Source organism: Pongo abelii, chromosome 17 (assembly GCF_028885655.2).
Source record: "Pongo abelii isolate AG06213 chromosome 17, NHGRI_mPonAbe1-v2.0_pri, whole genome shotgun sequence".
In the NCBI taxonomy this organism is placed as follows: domain Eukaryota; kingdom Metazoa; phylum Chordata; class Mammalia; order Primates; family Hominidae; genus Pongo; species Pongo abelii.
The window spans coordinates 64,602,912-64,624,905 of NC_072002.2; the positions used below are offsets into that span (position 1 = coordinate 64,602,912).

The 21,994-nt window shown below is 49.8% G+C and overlaps 1 protein-coding gene across 2 annotated transcripts in view; it reads right to left on the reverse strand.

The window, feature by feature from the left end:
• Positions 1-21,994, reverse strand: part of MYO5B (myosin VB) — a 370,702-nt gene that overhangs the window by 15,104 nt on the left and 333,604 nt on the right. For both annotated transcript variants that reach the window (XM_024235813.3, XM_054537888.2), the window contains exons 30-35: positions 15,626-15,824; positions 11,753-11,846; positions 9,352-9,495; positions 5,445-5,596; positions 3,567-3,656; positions 1,343-1,493 (exon numbers count right to left, since the gene is read on the reverse strand). In XM_024235813.3, the coding sequence (XP_024091581.2) occupies positions 1,343-1,493; positions 3,567-3,656; positions 5,445-5,596; positions 9,352-9,495; positions 11,753-11,846; positions 15,626-15,824 (830 nt within the window). The remainder of the gene's footprint in view (positions 1-1,342; positions 1,494-3,566; positions 3,657-5,444; positions 5,597-9,351; positions 9,496-11,752; positions 11,847-15,625; positions 15,825-21,994) is intronic.

Consider the following 21,994-nt stretch of genomic DNA (forward strand, 5'->3'; position numbering starts at 1 on the left):
TGAAAAAAAAGCACAGTTAGAGAAGCTTGCATTCCCCACTAACAATGCAAAGATTGGACTACTCAAATCATTTAGTGCTCCAGGCTTTAGCAATGATACCATCCAGAGGTGTGCAATGTTGACATGCTTAGGAACTTATAACATTTGGCAAAAAATTTCTAATGTGTTGATTTCTGTATGGAATAAAACAGCTGTGGACAGCATTTTCACTTAATTTACTGGCGATTAGACAAAGATGATGGGCACGTACCAGCTCGATTTGGCATCGCCTGTGCTGAAGTCCACAGTTTGAGAATTGAGCAACCTGGGTGTCATCCTGGTCCAGCCACTGACTATGTAAATAAGAACTTCATTGGTCTGTCATACTTACTAAGCAGCAATTGCCTACGCACCAGGGGCTTTATGTTCAGTATCTCTTTCAATCTTCCAACAACTCTATGAAGTACTATCCATTTTTATGAGGAAGTTGAGGCATAAAGAGGTTAAATAACTTGTCTGAGATCACACTGATAGGGAGTGGCAGGGCCAGGATTTAAACCCAAGTCTGTCTGACTCCAGAACTGGTACTATTAACCTTCACATTATTCTGAGTATCTCCAGCTTGATATGTCAGTTCTCCCTCTGTGTGGTGCCTTATAAAAAGATTTCCACACAGGAAGGAGGGTTTGGAATGAACCTCATTTCAAGTAATGTATTTCTAGATTGGTCCTTCTTGGGATTCACCCATAAGCTACTTGTGTTGTAAGAACCTGGGGAAAGCATTATGAATAGGTCCAGGTACAGTTTCCTTCCCAGCCTTTGCAGAGCACAGTGAGTAATGCATCTACACATCATTTTTCTTCCGATTGAAAATGTAACTGCTCTCATTTCTCAATTCTGATTTCATGTTCAGTGCCCAAATACACTGCTTGGTTCAAAGCAAGTGTCTAATAAATACTGATGCATCGTGCCGACTGCTGTGTCCTTTCGCATGAACACTCCTGCTTTTTTCCATGAATCAAGTTCATAATAGGTTAAGAGGGTTATGCTTTTTCACCGTGTATGCATTTGTACCTTTTGAGTTTACATTTATTATGTATTAAAATTTGGGAAAAAATACAACATATTACAGAAAAAGAGATATAGGGAAAGTCACCTATGCCTCTTGCACTGTGTCAAATACTTTCACAGCTCTTTCTAAGCATGATGTGCACACCTCAGTTCTGCCTTCACTGGAAGGTTCTGGCTTTCTGGAGGTCATGGCTAAGATATCTGGTTCCCGAAAGGCAGAGGGTGCTGACCACGCCTTCCCCTCATTTCAGACCCCATGATGAGTGATGTAGCTCTCCTGCTGCCAGCTTACCTATCATCGGCTGTAACACGCCCTCGGCAATTTTAATGAGCTGCTGGTAGATCTGAATGGAAAGGTCACTCAGCACCTGACGGTATTCGGTGAGGTCAAAATTCTTAAGACAGTGTTCATTCTGCTTTGCAGTGTTCTGAGTCATGAAGCCCTGCAGAGGGAGAGGCGTGCACTACTGAGTTCTGTGGTCTGCTGGGCCCAGCACAACTTCCAGGGCTCTGGTAACTTTAGTCATCTATTTGGTGGGCAGGGGGCCTACTCAGGCCCTCCCTGTGTAGATGATGTTTTACAAAACCCTGTCAGTTCTTTGAGGCCTCATTGATCACCCTTGAACTTGAAGGAAGTAGAAAAACTGAACATGAGAGAGAAAGCCTGAATCGCTCAGTCCAAATCCCCGAGGCAAAGTGATTTCCCTACAGTAGCAAAACCCAGGTTGGTACCAGGTCCAGAGAAAGGGATCCCTGCTTTCTCCCTTCATCCAGTGCTTTCCTCAATATACCAGGTCCCCCCTAAAATGTTAGATGATGTGCAGCCTCTAAAGGAGTGTGGCCATGGGCCAGATTATATGCTTGTAGGAGGAGAAATTTTATACAGATTCTATCACTGGTTATCAGAATTAATAGATGAACTAAAGTGATTTCATAGCTACAGCACTGTGTCCTCTTAGCTTTCTGTATTAATCAGATGAAATCACATGTAAGTTAAGGGAACTGCTGACATCAGAAGGACTCATGTGACCAATGTCCTTTTCATTCAGGCCGAGGGAAATCAGTATCTGCCAGAAAGATTAGTGCTCCCAAAAGGGCAACCATCTTCAGCAAGGCCTGTTGTACTGTGTCAAATACAAAGCCATCTTAATATGAACAAAAGCAGGCAGAAAAGGGGATAATTGTAATGATGAAGATAGAGTCAATCATTCTTCCTTGTTATTTGGACTACACAGATCTGGTTATGCTGTGGTTCAGCTCTTGACCCAGAGAATATGAGCACATGTAACCGCAGCCTAATGTAATGGAGTTCCAGGTCCTGCCCTAGCCTTATATAACCTCCCATTTAGAATGTGTATAACATTGGGTAAAGTGATGGACCTCAATGAAATAACATTACATGTAGTTCTATGCTTCAAGTAAATGCTTGGATATTACGATTTTGTAACAGAAGGCATGGGGTTTGAAATGGCTATTTCTTTAACCTTTGGCCCATCCCTTTTATAATAAAAGCAGGCCATCAAATGAAGTGCTCGTTCTTAGGAGAGAGATGGAGTCAAGCCAACTGCAAAGAAGGTAAGACTGGAAGGAAGGGCATATCCTTTTACTAACCCAGGGAGAAGAGTCTGTCAAAATTGGTTCTGGCACAAAAGATGGAATAAAGCTTTAAAAATGGTCGCACTATTTTGGTTTACACTATATCTCGACCTTGGGAAGGGCAGATGGTGAGATATGTGAAAGGAAGGTGAAGAAAAGTTGAGAAGACCTACAGGAACCTGTGAGTGGGCATGTCTGGAACGAGTTGGGATTCTCACCAGAGAAACTAGAATGGAAACAAGCCACATATTACTAGGTCATTGGGCAGAGTGCAGAGCATGGGAGAAGTTCTTTCAGGGACCAAAGCTGGGAATGTGAGTTCCAGAAAAAGCTGGGCCTTACAGGTCTGGTGTGGATTGTGAAGTGATGGGGTTAGTAGTTGGGCCTCAGGTCAAGGAATCCAATTTGGATAAATGCATGGAGCTGGGCCTCCAGGTCAGTTTGCACACGTAGTTCTGATTATGGTGTGCCTTTGTTCTTGTGGCCATCTTTGTCTATCTTGAAATGGACAGATTAATCGGTTGGCTTAGGAGACAGGGTGACCCACTAGGCAACTGAGCTTCCTGCCAGTATCCACGGCAGTGGGGCTCTTCTAGAGATGATACAGAAATGTCAGGTTACAAGAGTTTCATGGAGACTCCCAGGGCCTCTATTGATGATGGGTTATGCAGACTCTACTTACATAACCCAGGAGTGCTTTCTGGGGCCCCTTGGGCTCATCAAGGCCTCCTGGAGGCAGGTCTCCTGTGGCCGGCCTTATTGCTGCTTCCAGCCACAAGGTATGATAAGGTGTGCCCACGGTCTGAGGTCCCCAAGGGTGCTCCAAAGACCCCACTTCATCTCTGAGGGTATACAAAGCAATTCTCAACCACATTTGGATGAAGCAGGAATGCCTCCTGGGTGCCTGGCTCCCCACTCACCTCATCCCCGCTGTACTGCTTCAGACAGTGAAGAAGGCGGCAGGTGTTGGATAACCAGAATGACGTCATCTCAAAGTCATCATTGTGCTTCTGTGAAAAGAAATGGACATCCTTAGCTCTAAGTGGCTCCCATCTGGTGAAATGCTTCCTCGGTACCTCTCTCTCCACATTTCCTACCCTTACCTAGTGTTCCTGAGCAGCCCTGAGGCTGGGCAGGGCACTTGCCAGTCACGGGGTTGAGACCCATTGCTGAGAGGCTGTGTGAGTGTTCCTCTGCCACCAGGGATGGTACACAGAACCCCCATCTTGGTCCCCTGATCAGTGGTGCACATACAGGGACACACATAAAGGACAGGCTGCCTTCCATGGCTGAAGAATGAGTGCAAAGCTGAGTGACAGATGAGGCTCTGCCCCAGCAGCCCTGGGCTCTCGTCTAACCGCCTGGGCTAACTGGCTCTGTTTCTGAACTGCCAGTTATCCAACACAAGGGATGCTAAAGAGCATAACAGCAAAATAGTTTGGTGTCCCATTTATCTAGACGTCAGATGCATCATGGCTTTAACTCTCTAGAAAATGGCTACAAACCCTAACTAGGTGAAAAAGCCTGCTCAGCAACCCAAACAGCTATGAGACAGCTGCTGCATTAAAACTGATGACTTCACGCAGCTCATTCTGTCAAGTAAGCGTTATCATTATTTAAATGACAGAGTGGTATGAGGTACGACCAAAAAAAAAAAAAAAAAGAAATGAGGTTGAATAGAAAGTGACTGCTGGGGCTGGGACATACTGTTTTAGCTCAGAATTAGGGAAGGCTTTCCTAAGGAAGTGACATTTGTGTCAGCCCTAAATTGGCCTAGACTGGCCCAAGATTCCAGCTGGATGGTGCTCATGAAAGAGGATCAAAGCTGGAGACACAAATCTGAGAGCTACGAGCATGTAGGTATGTTTTAGAGCCGTGAGTGGATAAAATTGCCTGTGGAGGGCAATGCAGAAACTGAGAGCAGAAAATCAGACTTAAAGGCTGGTTCTGGAATTCTCAGAGCAGCAACCAGCAGCTCAGTGGACTCCAGAACTGGTTTGGACTGAGAGCTTTTGAGAATGGCTTGTATCCTGGAAGCAGTAGTGTGTGAGAACTAAAGATGGTCTCTAAGAGCAATAATACTCAGGGCACAGGCCTGCTAGCAGGTAGAAATCCCTCTCACTGAGGGTTCATCTCCCTCAAGAATCTCACCTCCCCCACTGCCTGGCCCTCACCCCTGTGTGGACAGGCCTCACCCTCCTCCCTGCAGGCCAGCCTGTTTCTGCAGTGGCTGCACTACATTCAAGAAGAGCCTTGTGCCTTCAGGTGGCAGTCCCGAGCACCTTTAACACCCTGCGGCAAGCCCTGTCCTGGCCTAGCTTGCCTCACCTTGGGAGGTGATGGAATGTCACAGCCCTCCCTGTGTTACCCCCCAGGGAAGCAAGCACCCGGCCCCTTGGAAAGGTGGAGAGGGCCCATGTTTCAGGGGTGTCCCTGAACTTGCTCCAAGGTGAGGCCCACACCCCCTTGGCTGCAGCAGGATGTCTCCCTAGCACCTCTGGCAGTGGGCAGGCCAAGGCTTCTGTAAGCACTGGGCATGTCTGGAGGCTCAGCAGGGAGGTGCTGGAGGGCTACCTACACCAGAGTCCTGGGCTTCCTGCCATTGCTGGGCCTAAGCATCCTTCTCTGGGAACTGCCAGGCATCCCGGTTACATGGATGCTTCTATGGCTCATTTACCTTCAAAGTTGGAGCCTTGGAAGAATTCACTACAGCCAAACCCAGACACAGAGAAGCAACAGTAAGGGGCTGGCTTCGCTCTACCCACCACAAACCATGACCTTCTGCAGGGGCTGCTTACTTTCAGGACTTTCTTAATGCCGTTGATGGTGGAGGTCAGCAGGGAGTGCACCTTGAGATCGTCGTTGGTGTAGTCCGCGTGCCGGATGCACATGTAGAGGATGTAGGCGGGGAGACAGGGCACTGTGCCCGACAGCATCTGGGGCTTCAAGTCTAAGAGCAATGACAGCAGCAAATGGCAAGAGTTAGATCTATGGGGGACAGTGGAGGCTGTCAGAATCCTCATCTGAATAGACATGTTTTCAGTATTTCCCCATAGCTCATCTAGGAATAGATGTCTCAAAGAGGATTGGGAGAGAAGCCACCCAGGGTACCCAAACTCCCGAGCATGCCTACCAGTAGTTTCAGACACTGTGGTTAAAAACACAAACAAAACCACATTCCTAATTATCTGCACTACAACACTGAAACAGGCTTCTAATGCCTCAGCCTAACAATATGGAGGAAAAATGCCTGCAAGTTACACAGATGCCTCAGTCCGCAGCCAACAGGGGCCCATGGCAAGAGGAAGGCTGAGGACAGGACCTAGCTCCCACATGGGGGCAGGAACTCCTGATTCGTGGGCACCACCACTTCCAGAAGGCAAGGGCTGGCTCCAGAATTAGACAAATTGTATGTTCCCAAAGACAGGGCCAGCCTGCTGAGGGCTAGGGAGGTTGGAACAACCTCTGACCCATCAGTTCAGGAACAAATTACCCAGCCGTGCTTGCCCAGCTTCACAGCCAAATAGATCAGGCAGGCCCCCCTTCCCCACCCCGGTGCTGCTGCTTGGCATGCATCTCTCCAGCAGCTCTCTTACTTCCCCCAACTGCTCTCCTCTGTATCCCACACTCCTGCCCCTGCCTGGGCAAGGGCTGCTCTGGCTGGACTGGAAGGGCCTTGTGAGTCTCCCCATTAACTACAGACTCAGCCTTTTGGCCCATTCTTGCAAAAGGCCCTGGAGGGACAGGAAGCAGCTGTCAGACCATTTTCTATTCCAGACCATGCCAGGAGAGCCAGGCTTAAGGCAACAGGTGGTGGTAGGAGGCCAGAGAACTAGGGGGAAAGGCGAAAGGCCTGGTGCAAAGGCAAGATGACAGGTGAGAATGGGGCAGGAGCACAAGGCCCCAGGGGTCTCACCATAGCTCTGCACTGTATCTCCAGCCCTTGTTCTTTATACTCATACCCTCCCAAACAAGGCCTCGTGAGCCACCTCTAGGCTCAGAATGGCAATGAAGGGAGGCCACCTCCCTTCCACCTGCAGGTGGGCAGTATCCTTGCAAACCTTCTACTAGGCCGGTCCTGGGCTGGGCGCTGCTGCCAGCAGCTCCAGTTGGTACTTGGGTTACACCATCCCTGCTTCAACACATCCTTCTAGTTAAATGATAACTGTAGGCCATAATACTCTTGAGTACATGGTTGACATTTGGGCATTTTATAGGTCCAGCAGATGGCTGTGGATTGGCCATTGGCTCTAATTAGAATGCCAGTCACATTTATCCAGGAAAATGTATTTTGTAGGCCCAGACTTCCAATCCATAACTTCTTACCTCAAACCTTATCCATGTGCAGATTACAAACAACTTGTCCTGTCTTGGAATGTTCTATTGTGATTAAATAAAGCTTGTTTGGGTGCCCCAGCTAAATGTTAGCATCTTGGGGAAGAGACGATGACACCAGTTTTATTTCTCCTCCACAGCAACTGGCCAGTGCCAGGTACCTAAGAGGTAGGTGGTCGGCAGTCAAGTTTTGGCATTTGTTTGGATGGGGTCTTTTGGAGGGAAGATGACTGCAGGATTTTCCTAGGTAGCTCAGCAGGAGATGACCTTTCCTGGGGCCACCTGAGCAAGGGTCATCTCATGCTGATGGCAGGGTTTTCTCTGTAAAAACCCTGGCAAATGGCAGGAGGGAGCCACCTGTCTGACACAAGCAGCCTTATTTATTGGAAGTTTCATTCACCAGAGATGAAAGGTTTGTTCCTAATTGCATTTGAACAAGATGCAGTCTGTTTAAGGAAATTTAAGATAAACTTACATCACATTTAATTAATTGCTGGACAACGGTAGGGGAGATTAAGCTTTTTAAAAGAGAAAAATACATCTAAGAAGCAGGCTACTAAAAACACACAAACCAAACAGCTGGAACAAATCTGTTTAAGGCAGACTTCACAATCTGTTCTTCCTGGGTCCCTCGGCCCTAGGCACAGTGCTCAGCAGAGTCGCACTTCAGTCTTACATAAGTGTCTCTAAAATAATGCTTGCCTCTTATTTGAACTTCAAATATTCCTGCAAAAGCTACCACTCCTTTGAAAGCCTCACATTTGAGAAGGGTTTTGCAGTTTTGACACAGCATTTCACCTTTGTCACGCTTCACATCATGGGGCAGGCAGGTCAGTGTCATCATCCCATTTCACTAAGGCGCCATGGAGAAGGGAGCTGCTGGCTCAGGGTCCAGAGGATCAGACCACCAAAGATTTCTCCTCTTTCACACAGGACTCTCTCCTCTAAGACTCTTCCTGGCTCTGCAGGGGGATGCTGGACTGGGTTGGTACAGAGCAGGGAGGTGGCCTGTTGCAGTGGCCTGTGGCAGATGGGGCACAAGACTGGAGGGGAGGGAGCTGGTACGACTGGCAAAGCAGCACTGGGCACAAACCTGAGCAAGCTGCACAGGTCACACAGACTCCCTCCTGGCCCTTGCTGAGCAGCCAAGAGGGACTCAGAGGGGCGGCGGGGGCTCCTCTTTTCACAGAGAAAACCCTGCCCTCTTGGCAGCTAGTGTGGAAGGTCTTTCAGTTCTAGGAGCCCAGCTGGGGAAGAGATTCTGAGCAGTGGCTCTCATAGCTGCCTGGTGGCCCTAGGGAGCACATGGGGGTGGGGGGCTGGCAGGCCAGCCCTGATTCAGCCACATGCCTGGATGAGAAACTGCAGATGATCACAGGGACAGTAAAAGCCAACCCTGATAAACTTTGACAGTGGGACCAGGGTGATCCCAGACAGACTGCAGGAGCTCAGCATTCCTCACTTTAATGAGCCTGTGAATGTCACCTGGCATCTTGTTATGTGCCTTGCAATCGAGGAAGCCTGGCATGGAGCCTGAGACTCTGCATCTCTCACCCCTTCCCAGGTGATGCTGATGCTGCTGGTCCAGGGACCATGTGTGAGCAAAGAAATATGAACTTTCATTCTCACAACTCCATGCCAGCAGCATGATCCCCTTTCCCGTGCTCTACACAAGAACACTGGTGAGTAGCACAGCCACGGCCATGTGTGGCTAGTTAGGAAAGAAGCCAGGTCTGAACACAGCCCATGTGATTCCAGAGACCACACCCACATGTGCTGTACCACACAGCACTTTAAACTGTAAAGTCCTAACCAAACAGAAGGAATCTGAATCCTTGATCCACTGCTTCCCAGCTGTGTGACCTGGGCAAGTTACTAGAGTGAGTCTCTGTTTCCTTCAGTGTAAAATGAGAAGGCAGCAGTTCTGACTTAAAGGGAGGTTGTGAGGATTAAATGAGGGATAAGTCGGGCAGAGGGATGTGTCTGGCAGAGGATGTGCTCCAAAAGCATGAGCTTCCATCATTGCCAAAGCACTGTGGCCCACAGAGAGCTGCACCAAGGAAAGGGAGCTGTGGCTGCTGCTGAGGAAAAGCATGTGGGTGGCTCCCCTCCCACTTCCATCCTATGGGCAGAACAAAGAAGCAGTGGGTCTTGCCATCAAGAATAGCAGCTGGACACAGCAGGAGCTGGGGGGAGGATGAGAGTAGGTGTGGGGAGTGGAAGATGGGGGTGGGTGCAAGGGCAAGTAGGAGACAGAGGGTGGGGGCTGTGCAGGAGGTGGAGGAAGGGGTGTGGGGGTTGTGCTGGGGATGGAGATGGGAGTGGGGGCTGGAGGGGCAGGCAGCATGGGGTGGCGCAGAGGGTCCTGACCTGTCACCAGGTTCCGGATGAGAAGGGCCTCGTCCTCTTTGTGGTACTCCAGCATGCCCTGGAAATCCTTCTCTTTCCGCTGGACCGTGACCTGCCTGTTGAGCTCATGGCGCTTCCTCTCACTGTGGGCCAATGCCTGGGCAGCTGAGCAGGAAAGAAAACAGGAAGCATGGATGAGACTTCCAGCTGCAGGCCTGAGGGTAGCGGGCATCTCTGGCAGGTGGAGGATGGGACCTGGGGCGGGGGAAGGGGCATCTCTGGCAGGTGGAGGATGGGACCTGGGGCAGGGGGCATACTGGGTTCTCCAAGCTTCCACTCTCTTTGCAGGGTCTGTTCCTGCAGCCAGAGCCACACTCCAAGTGTGAGGAGCTCAGCATCCAGCACTGGGGTCCACACTCCGGAAAGGGGAGAGGAAACATCCGAAAAGGCAGCAGGCAGGTTTCAGACCAGAGAAAACTTGTGAAGGATGAGAGCCAGCATGGTCTCTCTCCGCTCCTGCACAGCTGTTTCTCTTTCCCTACTGACTTCTAAGGAAAGGAGATACTGTTTTTCTGGGAAGTGCTTGGCCTCGGCCTGGCCCACTACACTCAGTTCCCTGTGTGTGGCCATAACGCGGCCATCATGACGCAGTTGCAGGGCAAACCAGGTGTTCAGGGCAAGGCCTGGACATTGTCTGTGACCTGTGGGCAGTGGATCAGGGTGGTGATGGTGATAGTAAGGACACGTCCTCAGCCACTAAATGCAGGTTCAGGTTTAGGAAGCTGCCAAGTGCAGTCTTTGCAACTACATAAGATGATGACTATTTGGGAAGAGTTTCAGTGGCAGGGTTGAGGATATAAAGGCCTGGTCAACCCTCACTCAGGCCTCTCTTCAGCCTCACACCGTGGTAGAGGGACAGTGGGCAACCACAGCGTTATTCCCAAACACATCTCAGTGCTGACTGCACACGGAATGCTGTCCTAAGCATGGGAACAGATACAATGGCATGCTTAATCTGTCCCTGGCCAGTTGAACTAAGGAGACACATCTGTACATTCACATGGAAACACTACGACACAGCTCAGTCAGGTACCAAGCCAGGAGTGTGTGATGTGGGTGCTGGTGGTGATGGGCTGGAAGGACCCCACGGAAGAGGTGGGATGAAGGGTGGGTGCTGATGGTGGTGGGGCTGGAAGGACCCCACGGAAGAGGTGGGATGAAGGGCGGGTGGGACTCTCACATCCAGGTTCAAAGAGGCTGATCCACTGGGAGAGGACCAATGGAAGAGGACCAGGACGAGTGACACCCAGGGAAGGGTGCTCCATGAACTCCTAGTGGCTGAAGGGAGGCTCTGAGTGGAGATGGGGGAGAGTGTGAGAGGATGAAGGCTGGCAGACTAGGGCTGGGATTTCATTCTGCAGGCAATAAGGTGACGGCAAAGGCCAGACAGTGCTGTGAAAAAACAGGACTGGAAAGCTACTAAGCAATCTGGGAACAGGGGACAAGAACTGGATACAAGGGTAGGGGCAGACACAGAGAAACATCAGAAAAGAGGGAGTGATAGGTCTTTAGGAGTAAGCAAAGCTTGAAGCCAAGAGACTAGGAGAATGAGAACTGGAGGAATAGCAAATCCAAAGTTGGTGGGCACATGGGCAGATATGAAGAGAAGTGTCCCCCCTGGATAGAGATCACAGACATCCCTGTCCTCTAAGAGCTTCCAGTCTAGGGGAGCAGGAGATTAAACAGGTAAAATGACAACTGTGATCAGGGTTGTGCCCAACACACAAGTGGGGTCAGGACTAAGATGAGACTCAAGCCCTGGGCATGTAGCTCCTGAGCTGAGGGTGGAAGGATGTGGAGGGGTATCCAAGCAGTGAGGGGCTGAAAGAGGGTTCCAAGCAGGGTGACATATGTAAAGAGTGACACCGTGAGATTTGCAGCAGGGAGTCAGAGGGAGAAAACATTCTAGGTCTTTCTGGAAGAGTGATTTAAAATCTCTACCTGAAGATCCCAGACTGGAAGTTTAATCCTGACACCCCATAGCATGGAGTGAGGACCTTGGGGTTTAGGTCTTCGTGTTACACAGCATTATTTCACATCAATCTTGCCTCCAACTTCAAGCTGTTTGAGGGCAGGGACCACCAGGTCACCTCTGGGTTCCCCATTCCTCTAGCCCTGCAGAGCCTTGCTCAGAGTAAGCACCCAAACTGGCTGAATTCAAGTGTCTTTTGTCCATATTCTGGCAACTGCAGATGTGTAAGCTCATGGGATCTGACTTCTATTGCGTGGCTGGACTGGGCAGAGCTACCAAGAAATCAGTGAAGTAGGAAGAATGTGCAGAGGGCAGGCAGGCAGCTCACACCCACAGGCGTGGCCAAGTGTACCTCTGATTCACAAAACACACTCACTCACAACCCCCTACCTTCTAGGTCCTGGGCTTTCTTCATGTAAATCTTCAGTTGCTTTTTGAGCTTCCTCTCATTCTTTTCCAGCTTTTCTACCAGTTCTTTAAGGTCCTGGAAGCAGAGGAAGCAGTGTGAGAACAGACATCAGCCCGGCCTGGGATGGTGGGGGTAAAATCCTGCTTGGAGTGGGAGGTGGCCAGTGCGGCCCGTGGGCAGCCGTCAGAAATGCGCCAGTCAGGGACGCTGCCAGGAGAGCTGCTCCTCACAGGCTGTTGCCACCTGCTCTGGAACTCAGGAAGTGGGAGATGATGAGTCAGAGTCCATTCTCTCAAGGCAAGACTCCTCCCAGGTCAGGCTCTCTGGCGCCTTGCTGAATCCCAAGTCTCCCCAAGCCAAGCCTCCTTCGGTTGCCATGCCAACCCCCCAGGAGACACACTCAGCCTAGGAGTCCCAGGGTGGGGCGGGCAGCGCCCTGGGAAGGAAAGGACAGGTAGAGGTGTGAGAATGCAGGGGGCAGGGAGGTTGGAAGAGCAAGTGGGCAAGTGAGATTATCCAGGGCCCAGAGGCAAAACAGGACACTGGTGTGGCCCCAGTCCCTAGCAGCTGTTGCCACTGGAAGCCCATCAGCCCACTGAGACCTAGAACAGCAAGCCGCTGAGGGAGGAGTTTGCTGTCATTAATGTCACCTCCATCCCAGCTGAGCAGCGGTCCTCTGTGGCCAGGGACACAAAGAGAAGAAGAGGAGCCCTGCTCCATCACCATTAGAGCTGGCCTCGGTGACTAGAGAGTGACAGGAAGACAGAAGCGAGTATTCCATGGTGAAGCCTCTACAATCACATTGGGTGACAACTTTTTAAGATCAGCCTGTTGACAGGAGTTGGCCCAGTCCCAGGGATGTGGCCATCCCAAGCTACACACCTAGTTATAGATGTTGTTAGGGACTTTATTCATCTTGATAAAGAAGCAAATCTTTAAAAATACTTCTTAAATGGAGAGGCATCTAAAAACCCAGTTTAAATGACAGGAGAGGCGGCAGACAGTAAAACCCTTATTCAGTGACCTAAGAATGGCCTCTGTGTGAGGCCAGCTGGTGGAAAGGACCCAGGTGTCTAGAGAAAATTAAGCCAGGATTCTCTGTGGCTACCGAAGGTCTCCTGTGAACCCTGGGTTCTACTCAGACTCCATCTCCCCCGTTAGGTGCCTTCCCAAGCAGCACCAAAGCATGTGATGCCCCTGGCTCCCCCGCTCCACTGCACTGCCACCCCGCCTCGTGCTCATATAACCCTGTCCAGATCCAATCCCACTGAATCCTCAGCTACAGCTCTGACTCTTGCAAAGGATTAACCAACACTTGGGGCCACAAGACTTGGCCAGCCCAGTGAATGGGGAGCCCAGGGCTGTTCCAGAACAGATCGGGACCAGGACGCTGGTACTATGACCACCATCAGTCCGAAGCTCCTCTGTACAACATTACCAAATCCACAAGATAAAGTATTTCTTGTGTCTTTTCCACCATTACTTTGAAAACCTTCACTACACCCTGGGAGGACAGACAATAAATGCTCTAATGCTAATTTGCAACATCTTATACACCACATGCTTCAAGAAGGAAAGATTAATTCAGTGGCCAGGCTTTGACTCCTGTCTTTGAGAGCTCTGACATCTCAGTCAGCTTCTCAGGAAAGCCCAGAAAATCCAATACCCCTCCCGAAATGCTCAAGCAGAGGTGATTGTAAAGATCCATGTATTAATGGTGGCTTTGTGCTAAGACATGCCTGGGTGTCTAACCCCCAACCCCCTACAAATCCCAGAAGGCTGAATTCCTTAATGTGCTAAGGGGAATTATATAGAGCTATGCTTCCCAAACTTTGTAGGGGTATTGGAACCACCTGGGAATCTTTAAAGCTTGAAATCAACAAATTTAGAACAAATAAAGGGAACACAGTGCTGGCCACAGTGGTTGTAAACTTGTGGAGACACCAAGGCCCAAAGTCCTAAAGCCTAAAATTACAAAAGCTTACAGAATAATGAGTTCAATTCATAAGGAATCTTGGAAATGAAAAATGAGCATATCTGAAGATGGCTCTAAACTTTTCAAGTTGCTACCAGGAGGGACAATCACATCTTCCCCTCTACACAGACACCTTCCCCACCACTCCAGCCTCAAGCCATTTCCCCTGACTTCCCTTACACTCTCCATGAGGCTGCCAAGCACCTTGTGCTGTGGTTACTTGTGTATACACGGTCTCCTCTCTGTCAGAGGTCAGTGCTTCACCAGCTGGCACACAGTAGGCAGGAATGCTTGCTAAGCAGGTGAACATACATCACCAACAGCCCCTGAAACCTGCTGCAGCTGGCTCTCCTTAGGGGTCCCAGCCTCTGTCTGGGCAAATGAGGACCACGTTCTCCAAGGAGTCTCTCAGCAGGCTGCAAACTGGAGCCCTCCTCCTCCTCGCCCGGCCAGCAGCACAGGCCTCTACTCATGCCCCAGTGTCACCACCCCAGCAGAGGGGCCCACTGCACTGTTTTCTTTTGCTCTCTTAAGGTAGGACTCCTAAGGTAAGACTACCCACCTCTTTCCATTCACAAACTCTCCTAAGTGTGGCCTTGGTAACCCTGTGTTGGTGTGCCGTGAGCTAACGCAGTACCTGCACGGTGCACAGCCCTCTTTATAGGGTGATTGTTCACTGCACTACTTAGTCAATGGCCCTCCAGGGAACATAGGCCACCAAATGCATTTCCTAGGCTGCCTCCTCTACCTGGAAGAAGCTGGTCAGGTAGGTTTCTTTAATATGGTGCATTTCTTTTCATAAAGCCACCAGGTAACACATGTATATGCAACAGAGAGTGACTTGCAGACAAACAGAGGGAGAGAGAGGGAGGGAGGGAAGATCATGTGTATGTAAGTGCTATTCAGCTGTGAGTCTGGGGCCCCACTTTTCCTCTTGGGATCAAGTGAACTGGCCACCCAACCACAGATGATCTGGTTATAAAGTGAAATGACAGCCATGGCTGGACTCCTGGACTGGATGCACTGTGGGCACATGAACATGCTGCACTCTGCAGGCACATTCAGCTCCAGAAGGTGATCAGCACTGCTGAGCCCCGCCCTCCGACTGCCTTCACTCCTGTCTGGGTGCCTTGGTCCATGCTTTTCTTCTCCCTCCCCCTCTGCCAGTCTCCATGATTTACATCCCCTTCATACCTCCTGTCTCAGCTCAAGCCTCACATCCTCCCAAAAGCTCGCCCCACCATTTATTCTCTTCCTGTAATACTCATTGTTAACTCAATGCAGAATCATGCTTTTAAAAACACTATCTACTTTCTCTTCTTTATTACATACCTTGCTTCCCCTACTGACCAATCTGCAAGCTCTCATAAGACAGGGGCTGTCTTCCATTTCTCTGGCATCTGCTGGGGTTCCTTTGGTGACTGTCTGCAAAGAGGCCCCCAACAACTTCTTCCACTACTCCTCCCCTCAAGAGGTAGAATCTCTTTCTCACCATATCTGGCCTAGCCATGAGACTGGTTTTGATCAATGGGCAGAAGCAACAGTTAGTTCTGGGACTGAGTCTTAAGGGGTCTCGCTGTTCCTGCTTTCATCCTCTTGGAAGCCAGCTGCCAGGTAAAGCAGCTCAGACCAATGAAATTCAGCAAGAAGGCAGGTGAGGCCCCCTAGCCAACAACAAGGCCCCAGACATAGGAGTGAGGCTGTCTGAGATCTTTCAGCTCCAGTGAAGGGGTCTTGACTGGAGACTTCTAGAATCTCTGTTCCTACTATAGGGCCAAGGGTCATGAACCTTGTCAGTTTTGCCAAAGGCAATCCTGATCCCATTTGCTTCCAGAACATGACTTCCCAAAGCTGGGGTCCACTAGACATGGCTACCCACCAGATTCTCGTTGGTCAGCCGGGATATCTCCTGCTGGATGCCGAATTCCACCTGCGCCTCTGGGGAGAGCAGAAGCGTCTGGCAGAAGGTCTGCTGCTGTTTGTCCATCTCCTCCTTCAGGGCCTCGAGCTGGGCCTTGAGACGCTCCACCTCCTCCTCATGCTCCAAGCTCTGGGCCTGCAGCTGAGCCTCCAGCAGCCTGTGCCAGGGAGAGGACAGGTGAGCATGTGGCCCAGGCCAGGGCCCCCTTTGTGAGGGGACACAGGCAGAAACACAACAGGGGAGCAGCCAAGCATACAGCAGCAGCGGTTGCACATCCCCCAGAGGGATGAACGCAGCAGGAGACATATGCCATGGGGACCACGAGGCAAGCAGGCCAAACTGTCCTCCTCTCAGATGATGGGAAACCAAGGCCAAAGGCACTTCTGGTCCTAAGCCTTTTTCTCAACCCTTGTTCCTCACTCTGTGAGCATAGTTTAATGGTTTGGGATTGAAAGACTGTCTCCCTGTCAAAATGTCCATCAACAGAAATACATTTCTAAAGCATCTTTTAAGTAAAAACATGTACATCTGCCCCAAAGTCCACAAGAACCTCCTTCTTAAGATAAAACTCTGGCAAAACTGAGCTAATTATATTATTCACATATTTTCCCTGTGGCAGATTCTCCACAAGTTTTAGGCAAAATATTAGCCGCTTTCTTTTTTATCTTTACCATTATTACTAGCCCCATTTTATATATACAATTATTACATATACAATTTTTATATACAAGTTTCCTCCAGCCAAAAATGAAAACTAAGACTATTTGCAAATGATCTTGGGGAAGGTGTAAGATCAGCTGGTGTCATGACAAGACGCAGAAAGACCTAGAGATCTTGCAAAGATTGAGGAGAAGTCTCAGAAGACTCTAAGTCAAAAGGCCCAAGACCAGGAGGTGCCAGTTACCTGGGCAATGCTCCCATCATAATAGAAGGCAAGAGATTAATGAAGGCTCATAGGCAGCCTCATCTTCAGGAAGTTAGATGCTAACATGACCATGATGCTGTCCTTCTTGGACTCAGTTACTTAAACCAGCTTTCTGATTCAGTGCAGCAGGCTTCATATGGAAGAAAGCTAGGGTGCTGGGGGAGAGGTACTGTACTGTAAAGAGCTTCCAGACATGGTTACATGGAAAAAATCCACCCAGTGTCTTCCAGGGATGCAAATAACGATTATGACCAAGGTAGGCACACAGATAGGAACCTGGTTGTGCCCAGTGGACAGCTGTTAAGAGGCCGTGGCTGCCCTGGAGGAAGGCGCTATGTTTTTTACAGTTCTGATGGTTTGGGAGGCGAGAATTGTCATAAGACAGGTGGAACCATGTCTACAAGGAAGCAAGAGAGAGAGGGAAAGTCTACACTGTTGATATAAGCAACCACATTTTATGTAGCTGAGTCAGCTCCATAGCAGCACTGGGTGTAACACCTGACTCCCAGTGGCTCCTCAACAAAGTTACATGAATGAAGAAGTGATTGAGAAAATCACTCATTCACTACAGGCGATATTACCTATTACCAAACAAAAATAACATGAGATTTGTGGAGGATAATTGGGTAATTAAATCAGGATTTTAAATGAAATACAGCATTTAGATAATATCCAATATTGGCTACAGTAAGCACATTAAAAGTAGTCACCAATTAGTTATACATTTAATGAGAGAGAACAGACACTCTTGGGTTCTAGGCGAGCTGCCCTGAGGATTTCTCTCCTGCCTTGTGCAGCACATTCACTGTTCAAGTCTTATTCTCCAGGTGGACTGTAGCTGAGTGACTCAGCCAGGGTCTGTTCCTACTTAAACATTCAGCTAGCCACCTCATCGTGCAGGTGAGAAAACTAAGGCCAAAAGAGCTTTGAGGCCATGACCAGTGGCAGGGCTGATTCTAGAAACCAGGACTCTTGATTCATAGGTCTGTGCTTTATTAATGCATTCAGCTGCCGATTCATGAAGCCACATCTGATCTGCTGATGGAGAGGCATAAGGAATCACCTGGCTTCATACAAGGGTCCTTCCTCCAATAAAACAACTACTTGGTGGGACAGAAATCTGATCTTATTGAATAGTAACCACGATAGTAATAGAAGTAGCAGCTAATATTTATTATTCCGTGGTTACATATCAGGCATGTGCAAAGTACTTCACCTGTATTAACCTTATTCCTTATAATGCCCCATGAGGAAGGTCCTATTCCATTCACAAGGAAACAGACCCACCATGTCACCTTGCTCACAGATTGTGGGGCCACATCTGAACCCAGAGAAACACTACCCTGTCAATCAGCTGAGTAAACTTTCTTTTTCCAAGAAGAGATGCTCTTGGTGCAACGGTACCGCTACTACATCCTCAGCAGGCAGCAAGGAGAAGCAGCATGAGGGCTTCTGGCTCCTGCTCCGCCACCACCTGGCTGAGGGAGCTGGGTCCAGCACTCATGCCACCTTGTTGAGTCCCGGTTTCCTCTCTGGAAAGCGAGCTCAATGACCACCAGTCCATCTCTTGTTGAGAGGCTCCAATAGGCAAAGCTATGCCACAGCTCTTAAAACCCACCTGCAGTCAACAGGCCTATGGTGTGACCATCACATGGTGTCCTTTCGGTGCATGCCTACCCTGTCTGGCTAAGCTGCTCACCCACTGCTGAGGGCCAGTGGGTTTCAGGCACAGACTCTGGTATCAGCTGGAACCAGGTTCAAATTCTGGATCTTCTGCTTCACCAGCAATTTCCTTAAACCCTCCGGGCTTCAGTGTCCCCACCCCACAAAGGTGCTGTGAGGCCAGATGTCAAGGCGAATGCACTGCACTTGGCTGCCATCAGCTCCAGGGAGTCCCAGAGATCAGGACCAGCACACGTACTGATGGCAGGCTCTGGGGGGCACAGGTTACATTTGGAGCACAGCCAGCAGCACAGATCAGGCAGACATTTTTGGCTGATCCTGCAGTTAGGAGGGCCAATATGTAGTGTGGAAGCAGCACAGGCCCAGGATTCCCCAGAGGTATGTTTCCTTCTCAGCCTTGTTCTAAAGAGCTGTGTGCCTGCCGCCTTGTGACCTCCTGCACTTGTCTCTTTCTTCACCTATAGAACAAGTGGGCTGGACCATGTGGTTCCTGAGGTCCGCTAAATGCTATCACCTTGACCCAAACAACCAGCCACCCTCAGTCATATCTGCACAGCCTGGGCACAGCAACAGATGGTCAACCACAGGGGCTACCAGCCAGACTGCATGCCAACTGTTCCCCGTGCTCTCGCACCCACTGTAGCTGAAAAACGGTTAAGCATAGACATGAGCAGGCACAACAGACAAAGCAGACACAGGAAGAAAGGAATATGTTCCACCTGGCAACCTGCTTTAGGCCTTGGTAGGCCAAGCCGAGTTCTCCGTCTTCATTTAAATATCCCCAATCCTCAGTCTTGCTAGAAACAAAGGACAGAAAAACAGGGTGTCCAGTGTAGAGGGAAGAGACAGGCAGGCAGGGAGTCCTGGAAAGTGAGGCGATTCTAGCCAAGGTTTGGAAATGAAAAAAAGGCAAGGCTCAAGAACTCCCATTTTCCCTTCTTCCTCTCCTGTCACCTGCAAACAGCATCTCTCCCACAAGTCCTCCGGTTTCAGGTACTGTCTTGGAAGTGGGTTCATGTGGTCTCATGTGGGGCCTGCTAATAACCCCAGGTGGGAAAGCATGCTGCCCCAGAGACAGCAGAGGGCCAGCTTGTTCTGGTAACTCTGTAAATGGCAGCATGGCAGCAAGGCAGCAGTGCAGGTAGTGTGGAAGCATTCACATAGCCTCACACATGGTGCTTCCCTCAATCAGATTGATTCAGACAAGCACAGGGAGAGATGCAAAAGGGGCTGGGAGGAGAGAACCCTAAGTGTGCATGGAGGAAGCTGCAGGCAGTGAGCAGGCTCATGGTAGGGAAGACATTGCATCTGCAGAGCAGCATGGGAAGCCCCTGGGGGACGTCAGGCCCAACCAGGGTAAGGAAGGAGACTGCAGACACTACCTGCTTTTCAATGCAGATCTTTCTGAGACTCCTTAAAGGCACAAAAATATTAACTAATCTTAACTCCAGCTCTCCTTGCAGGGTCTTTCTCAAATAGCTAAAACAAGTTTTGTGATGCCCTAGATGAGAACTGAATGATATCTCCCCTTGACCTTAGGACTGGGGTGCATTACCACTTTTTACTCAATTTGGGAAAGCAGGACTCCTTACCCCTCTACATGCAAACTCTCTTGCTGTTTCCAAGTCACCCAGTGTCTGCCCCATGCCAGCAAGGGCAGCTCCTGGAGGTCAGGTGTGTCCAGCGTTCCACCTCCACCTAGGTCCTCAACTTGCACAGCCCTGGGCACACAGAGATACTCAAGGGCCAGCAGGGTTGGGTGGAGGAGGGCAGGTAGGGGCCTGCTGCCCCCAGCAGGACTCTGCCCCACCTCCCTGCTCCTAACAGCCTCTGTTCCTGGAGTATTCCTCCTGCAGGCCAGATTCCAGCTTTCCAGGCAGGAATAATGGAGCAAGAGCTGCATCCAAACAGCCCTAAATGAGGACCCCTAATCCCCTCGTCTTCATTCCCAGGGGGCAAACCATCTGTAAACCAAAAATAAAATCCTAAGGCCCCCCACATCTGAAGGGACTTCCTCCTCAGCCAGGGCTCTTTTAATGTTTAACCCGAGAGACTGTTTCAGGCCACGATAGGAAGTGGGGGTCAGACGTGCCTCATTATACCTTTCCATCGTTACATCAACACAGACTTTAACAAATCCCAAACTCATAACTCAGCATCATCCCGTCTCAGGTGTTAGTGCCTGCATTTTACTAGGGCCTTTCATGGGTGGTGCTTTAACCCAAAGGCACAGCTCACTGGAGGACTGTAGGCACCACTGCAGTGATTCTCGGGGAGGGCCGGAAGTAGAGAGCATCAGCACTCAAAGGGAACAAGTGCAGGGATCCTGGGCTCCACCCACCTCCTTTCCCACACCAGAGACACTGACTTCTGCGCCAGGACCCAGGGTCTTCAGACCTTGCACTAAAGCTCCTTTCCAGCCTCCAGCCTCCAGCCCCCCACCCCCCAGGGAGGGGCTGCTGGGGCTCTGTCTCAGAGGGTCACCTCACCTCTGTTGTCCCCATAGAGTTACAGACTGCAGAGCTCTCTAGGGTGGGGCACGCGAAGCTGACTCACACAACGAGGAAGTTAGGATTAATGCCCAGGCCACCAGCCTCACAGGGCCATACTCCCAGAACTCTTAATTCTGTAACAAGCCAGGCACTATGGACAAAGATAAAAGTAGAGAACTGTGCAGCCCCGGCAGCCCACAGTGCTCAGGAAATCAGACACACAAGTAAATTAAAAACCAGTCAACCAACTTGCTTCAGCCGTTGGTTCCCAGAGGAAAGAACCCCTGGAGGAGATCCTCCAGCTCCACTTAGGCCATTATGGGCCAAGGCCAGGGAGGGAGCGCCACCTCCTGGTGGGAAAAGAAAAAGTCCAAACTACTTGGCTCAGGATTTTTTGTTGAAAATGTAAGTCCTTGATATCAATTAATAAATCTACAAATATTTACAGAGAGACTACTGTGACACACAGAGATAAGTTAATTTGCTGCAGTCAGTCTTCAGCCACAGGAGGCAGTGAGGCTCGGCATCCAGGAAACTGGCTGGAGAACCTAGCATCAGGGCAACTCCCAGCCCTACCTGTAATGAGCCCATGGCCCGGGCTAATCACCTCCACGCCCTGGGCCTCTCTTTCTTTATGGGTAAAGTGAAAGCAGCCCACTGAATTATCGCAAAGGTTTCTTCCAGATCTTTAATTACTAACCTTATTGCAAAGGTTTCTTCCACATCATATAAAAAGCCAGACAAGGCCTAGGATAATATTTACTTTGCCTCTGTGAAGATATTGAAAAACAGGATCTACCAATCATGGCCCCACCACAGTTAAGAACCTGCCTTCCTGGGGAAACAGACAAGGTTCCTGCCAGCTCAGAGATGGTCAGTTTCCCGGTTCTAAAAAGCCCCCTGCGTGCTCCACAGATAGCCTAACTTCTTTAGTTCATATCCAAGCTTTCTATTCAACCTCCTAGCATATTCCCTGGGACCTCTGGGAAATGGAAGGCACACTCCAAACGCCAGGAACAACAGAGAAACATCTGAGGCCCTAGGCCTGGCCACATGAGGGTGAACGGTTTGTGGATTGATATGACCCAGCCATGAAATTACAGCAGACCCAAACTGTGCTGCCAACTCAGGACCAGCAGAACTTTGGGAAACATAAGGAAATGATCACTTCCTTGAAAAAAGCCAAGAGCTCTTAGTCAGGACGGGTTAAAGCTGGGCCCTCTGGGG